The sequence below is a fragment of the Prosopis cineraria genome, unplaced genomic scaffold (genome assembly GCF_029017545.1).
Source record: "Prosopis cineraria cultivar Desert tree isolate PC_DT_omini unplaced genomic scaffold, ASM2901754v1 PC1, whole genome shotgun sequence".
NCBI lineage: Eukaryota > Viridiplantae > Streptophyta > Magnoliopsida > Fabales > Fabaceae > Prosopis > Prosopis cineraria.
In genome coordinates, this window is record NW_026555332.1 from 58,024,286 (window position 1) to 58,041,500 (window position 17,215).

Below are 17,215 nucleotides of genomic sequence, written 5' to 3' on the forward strand. Positions count from 1 at the left end.
TTCTGAAAACAAGGGTACTGACAAATTGAACGAATGAAACCCGAGAGACTGTTAGCAGGATGAATTAAATTTTACGAGCTAAGTTGTGATCAAGTTAAAATTACAAGGGCTAGATGACTGTTTAAAAGAAACCATATGAAAAGCGGGATAAGAGTTCTGAATAATACCTTCCTCCATCCTCATTCTAAATCTGAATTTATAATGTAGCGACATTTGAACAAATTTGAAAAATTGACATGTTAAGACTTGAAATGAAAATTTGAATCTTCTCAAGAAATGGGTGAGAGAGAGAGAGAGAGAGAGAGAGCGAGACAGGAGAGAGCCGAAAGGGACATAGAAACTGGACCCGTGATGGTCAGTGAGTGCAGGACATGGGCCCTGGACGAAATTGCCTAGTGGAGCCCACCATGCAAAAGAGCAGAAGAGCGGGAAGATGATTTCTCTCTTTGCTTCATCTCAAATTTTCCTCACTCCTTAGTGTTTGAATTTCTTGTCTGGAGCGATATTTGGTCAAGTGCCCGGAATTATTCGACCAAAAAAATTGAGTGAATACAAAATTCATACGCTTTATGAAATATAATTATCAGGTACATGGTTTTGATTTCCGCTGCCCCTTATAAGCAAGTCCTTCATGTTGCAAGAGCATCAAATTCAAATTTCTTATGATGACGATTTTAAAACTATTTCCCCGTTTTTCCCTTCTCTGACTCCGTTTCACTTTCTCCTGTTATGTTATCCTCGTCACAGTCACACCAACGTTCAGTCATGCTGATTCAAGTCCAGTTTGTAATTATTAAGTAAAAAAAGGGTACTAAAAATGAGTAAATACCAAGCTATGCAGGAAGGCCCATATGGTGTCCAATAATTTGTCGGCGTCGTGCTGATTTGGAAAATGAATTGGGAAACTGGCTTGGGAGAATCTAACCCAACAACCAATAACGAGGCAGCCCATTCTAGCGAAGCTTTTAGATTGACCCATTTACTTTTATGTCAGTTCCTTTCATTTCTCTCTTTTATGAGCACGCCCAACAAACCGAAGGCAAAAGGTAAATCTCTTTTTTTTTTTTTTTTTCATTTTACCTTGATCCCTTTGAAATTTTGTCAATCATTCAGCATCATCACAACTCAAACCATCTCTCCAATAAAATTATAAAGAAAGTTAGAGATTTTATTATAAAGGATCGAGTTATCAACTTCAACTATGTATTTTGTTTATCAAGCTTTGAATGACAATATTAATATCTTAATTTTTAACAATTCTTTATTTGAGTGTTGTACTCTTATATGTCTTGATTTGAACTAATTTTGCATGGTTATCAATGACCCTGTATTTAAGGAAATTGTTATATAAAAGATGAGATTTAAATCTTCAATTCAATTACTTATTTAAGCAATGAGAACTCTTATTACTTACATTAACTTTAATTGTATTGATTTTTTTATTTAATACTTCTCTTGCTAAAAAATATAAGATATTTTTTAAAGAGTTGAGAACTAAAAAATGTAAGATATTTTTAATATTTTAATGTGTAATTAAGATGTTTTTTAAATGCCCTTAACAAATGAATCATTTTATATTTATTTTTAAGTAAAATGTCCTATTAAATAAAAGTACATGTGAAAAAATGATGTTGGTTTAAAGATAATTAATTAATTTATTGGAGAGTGAGGTTTAATTAAAAATGTTTTATATTTTTTAACGGAAGGAGTATAACTTTATTTAATAAAATTCATTACTTTTTTTAACAAAAATAAAAAGAGGGAGCTAGCCAAAAATTACAACAAAATTTAAAAAGGGTGGAAATTAAATCTAAATGCACATTCTGCATCAGAGCCCTTGTGAAGGCAGGGGCCATTGTAAAAACTCAGGATTCATTGAATCCATTCTTTGTCATGTCAGCAGCACAATTGCCATATCTTGGAATGAAACTTGTTTGGAAATCTTTCTGCGTGCACTCTCAATATGTCTCGGATCTCCGGTAAAGCTGAGCTACTTCTCACATCTGTGAAAACATCCCTGATTCATTACTTTTAATAAATACATTGCTTTGGTTGAGTAGTATACAAGTTAACACATCTCAAGCGAGATTTGAGTTTACTTATAGATTGTTTTTCCTTTTTTGATAAAATACTTATAGATTGTTGTTGTTTGTGAGAAACATTCTTAGAGAACTCCCTTTAATTGGGCTGGGACTTAATTAATTCGTGTCAAATTCGAATAGCTACAAGATTATGAAGAATATGAAGATAATGTAATCAAGGACATAATTTAGACAAAATTTCCATCTAAATATACAACGCAGGGTTCCGCACTAGTTACTCACTAGCTATTTTACTGAGCAACACATGTAAAAGCATCGTATATAGGATATATATATATATATATATATATGTTCAGGTTTTATAACCATTAGTATTCTAATTTAACTAATATATTTTTTTTGGTCTCTGGAAGGAGCTTTGCAACAGTATATGTTATTATATTACTGGGAAGTAAAATGCTTACCGATAATATCACGCCTGCAATACACGTCTATTAGCTTATGCGCACTATATTCAAGTTAATGGTATTTAGAACCAATCCAAATCGATTGCGTTGAAACGAAACCAAACTGACAAACTAACATGAAACAATCAAAATTGATTATAAATAAATTTTGATTTCGTTTTTTATTTGACAAGACCAGCTGGTTCGTTTCATTTTTTTTTTGTTTCATGTTACAATTATTAAAAGTTGCCCAAAATTATTTATAATAATTTTTTAAATTTTATGATCACATGTTTCAATGATAGCATAATAGTTTAAGAGTGTGTGTGTTGATTGTGAAAATTATCTCAAAAACAAAATTCAAACTTAAATCACCCAATTAAAAAAAATCTAAATAGGTCTCAAAAATTTTAAAATTTTATTCCATTTAAATGCAGAACAAAAATGTAATAATTAATTTTACTTTTCAATATATTGCACCAAATGGTCGGTAAATTTTTAACTCTTAAACACATTTTATTGCAATCATTAATTTTAGTAAACAATAAAATTAGAAAATCAAACCTTTTTTGAAGTTAAAAAATGTAACAATTTTTTTAAAATTCATGAAATTATTTAACTCTATTCTTTGATTAAGATTGAGGAGCGTAAGTATAAGAAACCCGCATCTAATTTGATATTAATTATAATTTCACATATTTAATAGTTAAACTGATCATGCATTATAAGTTTAATACTAGTTGTACATAAATTTACAATAGTTAAAGTGATCATACATTACAAGTTTAATGGTAACGCATGATTGATTTAGAGGGAAGTTTTACTTGGTTTCTAAATTTTATAGAATTTACTTGTAAATAAATTTGATGCATTAAGACCTTTATATAGTTTTCCCTTGTTTTAATTTTTGAAAGACACTCTTGACGCATGCTCGTAAACTAAAGGGGATTACAAGCCCAATTTAAGTAACGGGACTTGATTGAGCTAGGTTGACCATCATCAAGAAAAAGAGCAGGACAAAAAAAAGTAGTAGCATATCACGGCATTGAAACTTCCCTTTTCTTAAACCGTGTTGGCCTTAGTTTGATCAACCTCTTGATCTTAACTAGGTCAGCTGAATTCATAAAGTAGGCAAAGAGACTTAAGAGAATTAGTCACACAAGTAGAGAGTAGAGAGCTTGAGTAAATGAACTTGAGAGCTTTATTGATTTGCTTGAGTAATTACAACTTAGGGGTGAAGGGGTATTTATAGGCTCCCCCTTCTTCCAAAAAGTTCCCACCTCTTTAATGGACGGTTGGGATTGATTTGATCCAATGGTGTACATTCTATCTCTAGAATATTCTATAGAAATATCTATAAGGAATATCTTGATATTTACAAGGAGAATTCTAGAATGTACAAGAGGAAGATATCTCTAAAATAATCTAGATACTTCAAGTGCTCTCTATACTATTCTAGAGATATCTAGGTCTTTAGAGGTCATACTAGTGTATTCCAGAAGTCTCTGGTGCTTTCTTGATTGTTCTGAATCTCTCTAGTCTTTTTTGGATTACTGTGGAAGCTTCTAGAATATTTTAACCTCGTGAAAATTCTAATTTTATCACATTCTCCCCCACCTATTTGAGTGACGTCCTCTTCACTGTATCATCTTTGTAGGAATGAAGTTGATCTTTAAATTGCTAAAGATCTCTTTGAGATTCCTATGCTTCTTCGCTCTTTGGTAGTCCCTTCTATTTGATCAAGTATTGTATGTCTGGTAGCACATCTCTTTTCTGCATAACTCGATGACTAAATATTTCTTCAACTCTTTGATCATATACCTTGGTGATGATTGGTGGGGCACATGATGACTTTCCTTGAGTTAAGTCATCATGATCTTCATGATAAGATTTTAACATGCTAATGTGAAAGACATGATGAATTTTTAAGTTAGTAGGAAGATCTAATTTATATGAGACTTTCCTTACCTTCTTGATTATCTTATAGGGACCTTTATATTTATGAATGAGGCCCTTGTATACCTTTCTAAAGGCTTTGAATTGTTGTGAAAGAAGTTTCACCATTACCATGTCTCCTACTTGGAATTCTATTGCACGCCTTTATTTATCTGCAAAATTCTTTATCTTCTTAGCAGCTTTAATAAGGAAGGATCTTGTTTCATCTGCCCATTCCTGCCGGGACTTAACCATGTGAAAAGCTTTAGGGCTCTTACCTTTTTAGGAGGTTGTGAGGGCATGTGGGGTGATCGGTTGTTGTCCTATCACAATCTTAAATGGGCTCTTTCCTCTCACCTTACTCCTTTGTAAGTTGTAGGAGAATTGAGCCACATCAAGTAACTTAGCCCAGTCTTTTTGATTGGCGCTAACAAAATGCCACAGATAACACTTAAGTAAAGCATTTACCCTCTCAATTTGCCTGTCTATTTGAGGATGAAAGCTAGTTGAGAAGTGTAGCTCTATCCCCAATAATTTGAATAGTTTCATCCATAGCTTTCCTGTAAACTATAGGTCTCTATCACTGATGATAGTTCTAAGAAGGCCCTAATACTTCACCACATTTTTGAAAAACATTCAAGCTGCTTCTTTAGCTGTGCAGTTCATTGAGGTAGCTATGAAAGTTATATATTTAGAGAATTTATCTATTACCACCATGATAGATTTGAATCCTTCTGGCTAAAGTAATGTTGAGATAAAGTCCAAGGAAATGCTTTCCCATGGTTGGCTCGACGTAGGTAAGGGCTCAAGCAGTCTTCCAGTTAATTGGTTATCCACCTTATTTTATTAGCATACAAGACAAGCCTTCACATATAGTTCCACATCCTCCCTCATGTGAGGATAATAATAGGCTGTTTTTAGCAAAGCTAAACTCTACTTTTAACTTAGGTGACCTGTCCATTTAGAGTCATGACACTCTTTGATCAGCTCTTTCTTTAGGTTTGCCCATTTAGGAATATACATTTTCCTTCCTAGAGTGTAGAGGATTTCATCTTCAACCTAAAACCTCTTAATCTTTACCTCTTTTGCTAGTTCCACTAACTGTAGGGCTATGGGATCTTGGGCCATCCCTTTTTCTTCTCAACTAAGTCCCTACTAACTTAGGTCAAGGTTGCTAATTCTGCCTTTCTACTTAGAACATCTATAATGACGTTAGCTGTTCTTGGTTTATACTTCATTATATAGTCAAACTTAGCTAAGAAGTCTTACCATCTTGCTTGTTTTGGCGTTAATTTCTTTTGAGTCTGTAAGTAACCAGTGGCTACATTGTTTGTCTTAATGATAAACTTTGCCCCCAACAAGTATTATCTCCAAGTAGGCAAGTAATGGACTACGGCTATCATCTCTTTTTCCTGGACCATGTACCACTTTTCAGTATCATTTAGCTTACAACTTTCAAAGGCAATAAGATGCCTCTCTTGCATTAGGACACCTCCTATAGTAAAGTCAGAGGCATCAATATATACCTCAAAAGGTTTGGAGAAGTTAGGACATGTCAATACTAGTTCTTCCATAACAGCCGCCTTTAAGTCCTTAAAGGCTTATTGGCACTCCTCTATCCAAGCCTAATACTTATTCTTTTTTAACAACTCTGTGAGAGGGGTAGCTCTTGTTAAATATTCTTTGATAAATCATCGATAATAGTTTACCAATTCCAAGAAGGACCGTAGCTCCGCCACACAAGTTGGAGGCTCCCATTCCTTTATAGCTTGTACCTTTTTCTCATCTATCTTAAGGCAACCATGTGAGATAACATGTCCCAAGAAAGAGACTTCCTCCATAGCAAAGGAGCACTTTTCCTTCTTCACATAAAGCTCATTTTCACGTAGGATCACACAGTTTGGAGATGTTTCAGCATGTTCCTCCAGTGTGTTGCTATAGACAACAATGTTGTCTAAGTATATTATCATGAATTGATCAAGATAGGGGTGATAAATCTTATTTATTAGGGTGAAGAATGTGGTAGGTGCATTAGTTAGTCTAAAAGGCATGACTAATCATTCAAAGAACCTATATCATGTCACATAAGTGGTCTTAGGTTCATCTCCTTTTGTAATTCGAACTTGATGATACCCAAACCTTAGATCTAGTTTGAAGAAGTACCGATCAAACAAGTCAACTGTCAAAGGAATAGGATATTTGTTTTTAAATTTACCTTGTTAAGAGCCCAATAATCAATGCATAGGCACAAAGACCTATCCTGCTTCTTTTGAAATAAGACTGGTGCTACAAAAGGTGCTTTTGATGGCCGGATGAAACTTGCATTAATTAACTCCTTTAGTTGCTTCCTTAATTCCTCTAACTCAGGTAGTGCCATACGATGTGGCGCCATAACCGGTGGTCGAGTTTTAGGTTCTAACTCAATTTCATGATCCACCTTTCTACATGATAGAAGCTTTTTGGGCAACTCAGTAGATATAATGTCTTGGTTCTCTACTAGGATGCAAGCAATTATGAGAAGGACTTCTTCCTTAACCTTGTCCCCAGATCCCTTCTTGACTTGTAAGGTCGAGAGTTGGTGTCCACCACCACCCTTCTTGTAGGTACAAAGCAAGGGTTTTCCTTATCCAGTATGCAAAGTAAATTATAGTAAGGCATAAGATAAGCGTTTACCTGCCTAAAGAACTTTAATCTTAGCACGACCTTGAAGTCATCCATAGGAGCTATGGAGAAGTCTATTTTACTACTCCAGCTTTCTAAACACAACTCAACCCCTTGTGCTATGCCATATAGTTGCTTAGGAAGTGAGTTAACTACCTTTAAAGTTCCTCCCTCTTGCACCACCTTGAGACTTATTCTTTTAGCCTCTTCTAGAGTGATAAAATTATGTGTAGCTCTAGTGTCACACATTATGGTGACAGGTAATCCATTCAGCTTCCCATCTCCATACAATAAACCTTTACCTTGAAGATTCTTTGGCAAAGGTTTGGCCTTTAAAGCATTGAGGAGTCGTAAAGACCCCATCTCCATATTAGGCTCTTCTTCTTCAGCTTTCTCCATAATGTCTGCCAACGTACCTAACTTTGAACATTCTTTCATTTGATGAGGACCTTTGCACATAAAGCATCCCGTCTAGTCCTCGAAGGTCTTCTTCTGTTTTTTAGGTTGTTTCTTTTGTTAAAACTTGCTATCACTCCCTTGGATGTCCCCTTGCCTTTGTCTCTCCTACTTTTTCCAAGGTTAGGTTTGAAAGACTTAGATTTAGAGGACTCACCTTTTTATGATACTTTATGAGACTTTCAACTACCGTGATTGCCTCATCAATAGTCATTACATCATGCCGTTGTAATTCATGCTTGGCCTAATTTTGAAGATCATCAATGAAATATAAGAGGGCTTCTTCACTACTTAGATTAGGAATCTGAAGCATTAAAAAGGTGAAGTCTGGTCTTATTTTGAGATCCCTCAGTTTCTTTCAGGCCTCATAAACTACGTTCTTTGGGTAGAATTGCCTCTTCAATTCTTTCTTGAAATCCTTCCAAGTATTAGTGGATTCCTTCCTCTTTCTTTTAAGAAAGTCTTGAGAGTGTTAAGCTGTTATTGCATCGTGGTGATGGCATTTATCACCTTTGTCTTTAAGGATCTCATGGCATCCTCCTGTTGATCCTCAGAGTTTTGTAAGATATCCATACTACTCTTTAACTCTTCAAGTTCTTTGAGAGTGTGGTCCTCCAATATACTCATATCACCCTCAACCTTCTCTACTCTACTCATTATTTCTTTTATGCCTTTCTTTAAAGCATCAATTTTTATAGAGAGTAAAGTAAGGTCTTCTCAGTATACCTTACTATGCCTCGTGCCTTCTTGCCATTTTAACATGGAGGCTGGGATTCCATTCTTCTCTTCTCTGTGTAGGCAAGAGTCTTCTCAATTACTCCGACATCCTTGCCTATAAATATTAACTCGAACCATGGCTCCCTCAAAACCTTAGCTCTGATATCACATTGTCATGGCCTTAGAACTTCTCTTTCCTTAAATTGTGTCAGCCTTAGCTTGATCAACCTCTTGATCTTGACTAAGTTAGCTGAATCTACAAAGTAGGCAAAGAGACTTAAGAGGACTAGTCACACAAGTAGAGAGTAGAGAACTTGAGTAAATAAAATTGAGAGTTTTATTAATTTGCTTGAATGGTTATAAATGAGGGTTGATGGGTATCTATTTGCTCCCCCCTTCTTTCAAAAAGTTCCCACTTCCTTAATGGACGGTTGGGATTGATTCGATTCAACGGTGTATATTTTATCTCTAGAATATTCTATAGAAATATCTACAAGAAATATTTTAATATTTATAAGGAGAATTCTAGAATGTACAAGATGAGGATATCTCTAAAATAATCTACATACTTCAAGTGCTCTTTACACTATTCTAAAGATATTTAGATCTTTTGAGGTCATACCAATGTATTCCAGAAGTCTCCAGTCCCTTCTTGATTGATTATTCTAGATCTCTCTAATCTTTTCCAGATCGTTTCGGAAGCTTTTAGAGTATTTTAACCTCGTAAAAATTTTGACTTTGTCACAAGCAACTACGTACAAGATGAATCAAAGTTTGAAGTTTTTGAACTCTAAATAAATAGAGCTTTCAAGTTTATTTTTGAATGTATGCTAATGCTAAACAGTAAAGCTCAGAATGCCATCCTAAAACTTCATCAAAAACATAAAAAAAAATATTTTAAGGTCTCACTTAATATAATTAATTACTCTCAAATTTATTTTTTATTATTTTTTATAAACTCAATTGTTAATAAACTTAAAAGGCAATTAATTACATTGAATGAAATCGAGATGTAATTCTGAAAAAAAAATAAACTCTGGGTCTTTGGATCCATATGATGAATTGAACTAGCTATAGACTCTAGCTAATGGAATTGATTTGAGCCTCTGACCTAAGCACTTCTGAACTGACGGGAAAGCACATAGGAAGGGACTGAATAATGGAATAACGTAACCCACCCATTCTTTGTTCCAACGTCCAAAAGCTTCCCTCTGAAGCTGATGCTTTCCCAGAAATTCACACGTTAAATCTTTAATTAATTGGACTCTCCATATATTCATTAATCACAAAGTACAGGCACTTGCATATTCCCTCCCCCCCTCTCCCTCCTAATTATATGTATTCTTCTCTTCTTCTTGCTCTTATAGCTTACATCTGTGCTTTTATAATTTTTTTTTTGACCTGGTACTTGTATAAACTTTGAAGTATACTATATATATATATATATATACTTATATCAAAATATATAGATTATTGCTGAGAATGTAGACACTATTTGCATTTTACCAATTGCAGATCTGGACCAAAAACCTGAAGAAACTCAGATTCATTTATAAAGGAAGGAAATGCTATTCCCACCATAGACTGTCAAGGCGAGATGAATGTGAACCACTATGGAGTATGTGCTTAGGAACATTAGGTAGGATATGTACGTCCCATCAGAACCTGACAACGCATAAATGTGCTAGCTCCACTAATGAGACTAGTTAGTACGAATAACAGATTAATTATTGTCTCAACTTAAATATAAATTATATGGATATCAGTGGAATGGCGGTGGGGACCGTGGATGGACTAAAGCTGGTAAGTGGTAACTATAGTAAGCGTATTTGATTCCAGAACTGAAAATTTTCAAGGTTATCTCTTGTCCTTGATGTTGTTTTTGATTCATGTGCCTTTTCAGCTTCATGACAACCCAAAATAGAAAACCAGCAGACTTCCATAAAATTTGATTCCATCTTCAAATTATATATGCAAACACGCGCGCACACTATATATGTACAGTAGGCTAACACTGTTCATATACTGTCATTAAAGCTAACAAATCATTCTTGTATTCTCTAACTTCCGGAACCCAATTAGTTTGTTTTAACGCTTTCCCACAGGTTGTAATTGTAGTTTTAGTAATGCAGTGATTGTTTTGTCATTGAAACATATCATATTTTAGCTAGCAGTAAAGAAGAAAGAACGGAAGTTAATTAAATATCCTGAAGGGGCGCCTAGTAGTAGTGTTATTTTATTTATGAGAATGCATTGCATTCACAAAACAGAAATAAAATTTTCAAATAAAAAGGAACAATTTGTTGCTATTCAATCATGACTAATTTGAATTTAGTAATTATAAATCAATTAATATCTTCAGACGATGAAAATATTGATGTCTTAACATGCAACATTCATATCGTATTTCACGAACTGTTGCTTTCATAAACATACAAACTTTATATAATTAAGTAAGCGCAGTACCAAGAACAATCAGTTGCTTTCACGACGAAGAAACACATTTTATATATAAGCGGTACTAGCATTGATTGAAAGTGATGTTAAAAGAGTTTGTTTGGTGCTTTCAGGAATGGAGGACGAGAGACTGTTACCGATTGCAAATGTGGGTAGGATCATGAGGCAAATACTTCCTGCGAGCGCCAAGATCTCAAAAGAAGGGAAGCAGACAATGCAAGAATGTGCGACTGAGTTCATAAGCTTTGTGACAGAGGAAGCTTCTGACAAGTGTCACAGAGAGAATCGCAAGACCGTCAATGGGGATGACATCTGTTGGGCTCTCAGTGCCTTAGGGTTTGATAACTACGCCGAGGCTATTGCCAGGTATTTACATAAATACAGGCAAGCTGAGAGGGACAAAATAATCAATAATCACAAAAGTAAAGCTCATGCCCCACTAACACAACACGTGCTTGAAGACTCTTCGGCAAGAAAATCAAGCTCCCAAGCCGAGAAGCAACGGCCTGAAATTTCTGCTGCATCAGAGAATAGGGTTCCCGAAGACAAGCCTCCTGGACAAATCAATCTCGATGAACTTACTTGATATCGTCTAATTAATTTCTGCTCCGATATTTGAAAGGTAATTTTGAAACTGTTTGCTGATAATCTGTTCAATCAGGTTCTTGAATTTTCTTCATCTCTTGTTCCTTTTCTTTACCCTTAATTTCTACTGTATCACTGTTACTTTTACATCCATTTTGTTCAAGAGATATTCTTGTAGTTTGGGCGTTATTAATTAAAAGCGAGCTGCTATCCAGTAGCTTAATACTTGCTATAAATTTAGATCTGACCTCGAGTATCGTCTAGAAGATCAAAGCCAGGTAAGGTCAGCAGAAGGATGATTTTTGCAGGAGGTATCTTAATTTTCATCGGAGAATTTGATTTCTTGAATTGCTATTAATTAGCCCAATTACAGATGATTTGAAGCAGCAGGAGAATTCTTTATAGAGATTGATGACCGATCCTCTATATTCAGCTAGTTAAGATAATCCGAGTCTTGCAATTCTTTAAGCGAATGATATAAGTCTTGCTATCTTTTGATTATTAGCTTCTTGTTTTTTTTTCTTCCTACTTTTCTCTTTGTTCTGAATCAACGGGGAAGAAAATCACTCTCAACTTGATCCTTAAAAAGTAGCTTCTCGTATCTTTTGCTGCAGAAATACAAGCCTCGTATTTTGAAGTTTCAAAATAAATTGTATGACTGTATTAAGTGTTCGATCTACGTTTGACCAATCCGAATTCCTGTATATTATCAAGATGATCTTATATAGTGCGCGGTTCCCAGTATTTAAATGTGGAGCATACATATATGAATGTATGCATGGGTGTGAGAACTAAAACATACTCAACAAGTTTTCCACAGAAGTTGCAGAGCAAGGCCATCTTTCTTGAAGCAATTATGCTTGGTACTGTAATAGTGTGAGACTGTTTCTAGAGCGTGTGGTTAATTAGGAAGCTGAGTAGTTCCTGAAGTGTCTTTCTCCCTCAAATCCCTCCCGACCGAAACTTACTGAACAAAATGCAGCTTCGATGGAAATTCTATATGAATACGATGAAATGGTTTCCAGTGCGGGGATTTAGCCACAGATAAGGTATCAGGTTGTCCTGGGGAACAAAATAATGGTGAATTCCAAATCCACCCAAGAAGTGAATGTCAGGGTATGGAAAACTGGCATATCAATGTAATAGGTTTTGTCGTTTTGGTTTCCTAACCCTAGAACCAGGGACCACTTCGTTTCGATGCTTTACATGTGCTTGATAAATCGTGAAAATCGAATCATATCTCAGGCATGCTTCGCTTTTACTGTATTCGAACCCATTAATTAGGTTAATACATCGCAATCTTCCACCGTACCTTTAGCTAGGGTTCTTAGCAATTGCAACGCCCTATCCATTTAATTTGAACTTGCGTTAGAATTTAGGGTTTCAGCATTCACAGCTAGGAATAAACCCATAAACCCTTGCCTCTTTGGGACCACTTTTCAACTGTACATCTCTCTCTCTCTCTCTCTCTGACACACGCAAATACTAAAAAAAAAAAAAAACTCATACATACATATATATATATATATATGTGCTCGTTGCTCTGATCAGATTTGATGTTACCTATAACCTCATCGTGACAGTGATATTTAAAATTTAAAACTAAAACTAAGCTTATGCGAGATTTAAATCCTAAAAAAGAAAGCATTGACATTAGTTATAAGGTTACGAGAGTTCAATACTTTATAAGCAGCGATCGAACTGGCATGTACCAGTGCAATCATGGAGAGCGTCACATTGAAAAGCTGAAAATACATGTTAGTAGCACTAAGTTAATCCTGTACATGTGGTTAAATTTCTGGATTTCTAAAAGTTTGTTGGTGACCATGAAGCATGCAATGAGGGGATGGTTTCCACAAATGAACAGTGTTCCCATTGGGTCCGACCATGCATGAAATTGCGGCATCGAGATTCATAAATTGCCTCCATCTTTACCATTTCTTTTAATCTCTTTACTTGTGGCAAACCGGCATTCAACCGCCCCATATGCACGTTAAATATATTTCATTGGAATAATATCGTTTAACTAGCTGTTAAATATGGATCCTTGACAGTTTCTTATAGCTAATATTATTGCAGATCTTGATGCACTTTAAGCTCCTAGTTGGATAATATTTGACAATTATTTACACGTTTAATCTGAAGTTAAAGAAACTGTCTTCGCATACATGTTTAATCTGAAGTAAAAGAAACTATCTTCAAATACATACATACATATATAACATTCAAATTTGCATCTCTAAGAGAAAAAAGGTTAAGATATATTTTTAGCCTTGAATTTTTTTTCAAAGAACATTGGGCACCCTATAATAAGCAAAATAATTTTACTCCTAATTTTTTTTTTGAGGAGTAAAAAACTCTTTCTATTAGGCTGCTGTTAACTTTATCATTTTTTACTGACATAGCATGCGCGTGGGGCCCCCACATAATGACAAGTAAGACTTCGACAATGTTTTTTGGTGTTAATATTAAAATAACTCTTTTTCTATAAGCGTTGAACACCTTATAGTGTTTTTAATAAATATTCATATTAAATTTATTAATTTTTTTAACATGGTTAAAGATAATAAGTCATCTATAAATTTATAAAAAATAGTTTGAGCTATTAATATTTAAAAAATTTATAAATTTTGGATGAATATTTATAAATAATAATATTTAATTTATTGAATATGAAAAATATCTAATATTTTATTAACATTTATTCAATTTTATCTTAACAAAACTTCAAAGTACTTAGTGCTCCTAAAAAAAATTTTAAGGTGCACAGGGCTAGTAAAAATAGAGTTCAAAGTCAAATTAGCACAAAAGAATATAGTCAGAGTTTTACTAATCACTGCGTGTGGGCAATACGCAAATGTCACGTCAACAAAAAATAGCAAATATAATGATTGACTAATAGAAGGAATTTTTGCTATAACATCTCAAAAAAATTAATGTGGTGTGTGCTAAAAGGATTCTAACAAATGTCTTAAGGTGTAGTTTCAGCCCTAAATTTAGGTTCAGAGTGAAGTCGGGTCATTCGAACCATAAAAGGGAGAAAATCAAAGGAATTTGATTTTGTGCCACTTGTCACGATGTGCACAAGATCCGTTGCGGCGCATCAATGGTAATTCTTGAAGGAGGGACTCTTTATGCCATGTGCCGCAATACATGTTGCAAGCGCTATAACACATGGTAAACAGTATGCATAGTAGCCACAAATTTACATTTAAAAATAGAAGGAGAAATAGAGCTTGAGAGAGAGGGAATGTGAAGCTCATGTTGGGGCTGCTAAGGCAAGCTATTTCTAAAGGGTTTTAGATGATTTGAGCTTGATTGCATCTTGGTACATCTTCATCCACCTCTTCTCTTCCACTCTACATAGGTTTTCAATTTAAGGTTTGCTTTGGGGGATGTTTTCTGATCCATAAAGGTTATGGATCCAAATCCATTAACTTAAATGGAGTTAATAGAAGCTGTTTTAGTTATTTAGACCTAACATTTATGACTTTACTCATTTTTTGTGTATGGGTGCCATAAATGTCCAAAAATAAGCACTTAATGTGGTAGTTGATAGTGATAAATGCCATCAATTGTAGCGTAAAAGCTTAATAAAACTAATGTGAGCTAAAGAGAGCTAATACAATTAATGGATATACCTATATTTGAGAAATTAGAGCTTTGAGAATTATTAAGTGTTGAGTAGGGAGTTGAAATTTTGGTTAATAAGATATTAATGATCTTTAGTATGATTAAATTGTAGATTTAACCTGCTTGGCACTACTTGAGCAAATTGAATCTTTGGAAATTTTTATTATTAACAGGTAAACTTTTGACTTCTTAAGAGTTTATGGTAACCAGGAAAAATTTTATTTGTATATTTGTATGTTAATTGATTATATAGTTTTATAAACCGAATTGAAATGCTTGAAATGTGTGAGATGCAAGCATGTTATGATGTGTTGAAATTATGGGTATGATTTAAAATGTTCATAAAGAATACAAGTATAGCTTAAAATTGATGTTTTGAATGGTATTTGGTACAATGACCTCGATGGGTTGAGAACGTGAACAAATGCATTGTTTGGTTTAGTTATGTGATAAAGAATAAGCTATGAATGTTGGTTCTAATACGGTAGTTATTAGATGTCGAGTGAGAAGGTATTTGTGTGAAATGAGTTGTGATATGATGGTTGATGAAGATATATATTACATGCTATTCATGAGGATTAGATGCATGCTATAAGTTAAACAATTATGCATTGCATGATCACTCATGTTAGGAGTCTTCCTAGAAAGAGAAGTACAGATTTGAAATCAACATGGTAAAGTTGCCATTCAAACCTTAATAGATGGCTTGCCTCTATTTATTTATTGTTCTACTTATTCTTTAAAAGACTGGCCCACTTATTTATTAAGAACTTAATTAGTCTCTGCTGGTTTTTAAGGAAACTAGTTTAGGTGTACGATACCTCATGATTGTTAGTATTATAGTTATGACTAGTAATTTAAATGAAAAGCATAAACTTTTGAAAGTTATATGAATGTCATTTGCATAGATTAGATTAATTTTAGTTATTGAATGATTATACTCACACTCTCTCTTCATTATGTACAGGTGTTAGCTCAAGTTATGATAGAGAAAAAGTGCTAGAGGTTTAGCATTTACTAAATCCTAATTGTAGGCCTTTTATAAATTTAATTATGTGCATTTTGGTTTGATAATTTGCCAACTAGGAAATCATGTTGTTTTGACTTACTTGCACTATAGTTGTTTGATTTAAATGTATATTTTGAGCCCTGAGTTATACATGTCTATAAACTTTAAATGAGATTAAAATAATGATGCAAATAAGGAAAATTGTATATGCATGTATGTGATGAATTATAAGCTAATTTATCATAAATTTGGCTCCCCTTTCTGTTTGTATGATTAAGGAATTTTGTACTAAAATTGTGATTTGTGCTGTTGGAAAGTCATGGTAGTATTGTACAAGTTATTTTTAGTCTATTGACTATGATTTAGGGGTGATTGTGGGCTATTGGCACTTGGTAGGGAGTTTGGACACTCTAGTGAAAATTTAAATGTTAAAAGGAATGACTTTGTGAATGAGCGTTCAACTTTTAAATAAAAAATGATATGATAGTGAAACTAGTGTCATTAGCTAGGGTTCTGAATAAGCTTTCTATAGACACATAGATCACTTCAATTGGACATCGAACAAAGAAATGGGATGCATTAAAAAGCAGCTTTGAAAGCTGCTATTTGACAGCACACTGTCAGGTCCCACATCGGAGGGACTTGGGGAGGGTCCTGACTATATAAATAGGTGCACTGCATACCTCAATGAGTTAGCTTTTTGAGGAGAGAGTAATGGTCCCGTGACAAAGTGATATTAGAGCCAGACCCGAGTTTGCCCAGTCGGTGGGCCACCCGTGGTGGGGGAGTCACAGATTGGTCAGGAGAGTTGTTAGGTCTCACGTTGGAGGGACTTGAGGAGGGTCTTGGCTATATAAGTGGGCGTGCAGCACACTTCAATGAGCTAGTTTTTTGGAAGAGAGAATGGCCCTGTGACAACATGTTATCAAAAGCTGTGTAATGTGCTACAGCATATGGTACAGCAAGGGACATGTATGGCATGGTGGTGACATCACTACAAAAAAATTGACTTTTAAAAGTTAAAATGTTGTGGCTGAAGCCACAATGTTACTACAAGAGCTCGTCACTGATTCTATTTGTGATGATAAAAAAGTCACCATTGAAAATATTCAATTAGAAAAATTTCTCATCTAAAAAAGATAGTCATTGTTGAAAGTTTATAATTGGCGTAATAAATGTCACCGCAAAAACCACACATCAATGGTAACTATTTAGTCGTTGTAGAAATTACCAATCAGCAGCAAATTTTTTATCACCGCTGAAAAATAATGCTA

At 34.4% G+C, this 17,215-nt stretch overlaps 1 protein-coding gene across 1 annotated transcript; it reads left to right on the top strand.

The window, feature by feature from the left end:
- Positions 1 to 721: 721 nt before the first annotated feature.
- Positions 722 to 12,570, top strand: LOC129290646 (nuclear transcription factor Y subunit B-like). Its single transcript, XM_054927484.1, has 5 exons — positions 722 to 1,046; positions 1,904 to 1,979; positions 9,773 to 9,896; positions 10,828 to 11,336; positions 12,120 to 12,570. Exons 1-4 carry the CDS (start codon positions 988 to 990, stop codon positions 11,298 to 11,300), a joined length of 732 nt encoding a protein of 243 aa, XP_054783459.1. The 5' UTR covers positions 722 to 987; the 3' UTR covers positions 11,301 to 11,336; positions 12,120 to 12,570.
- The last annotated feature ends 4,645 nt before the right edge of the window (positions 12,571 to 17,215 follow it).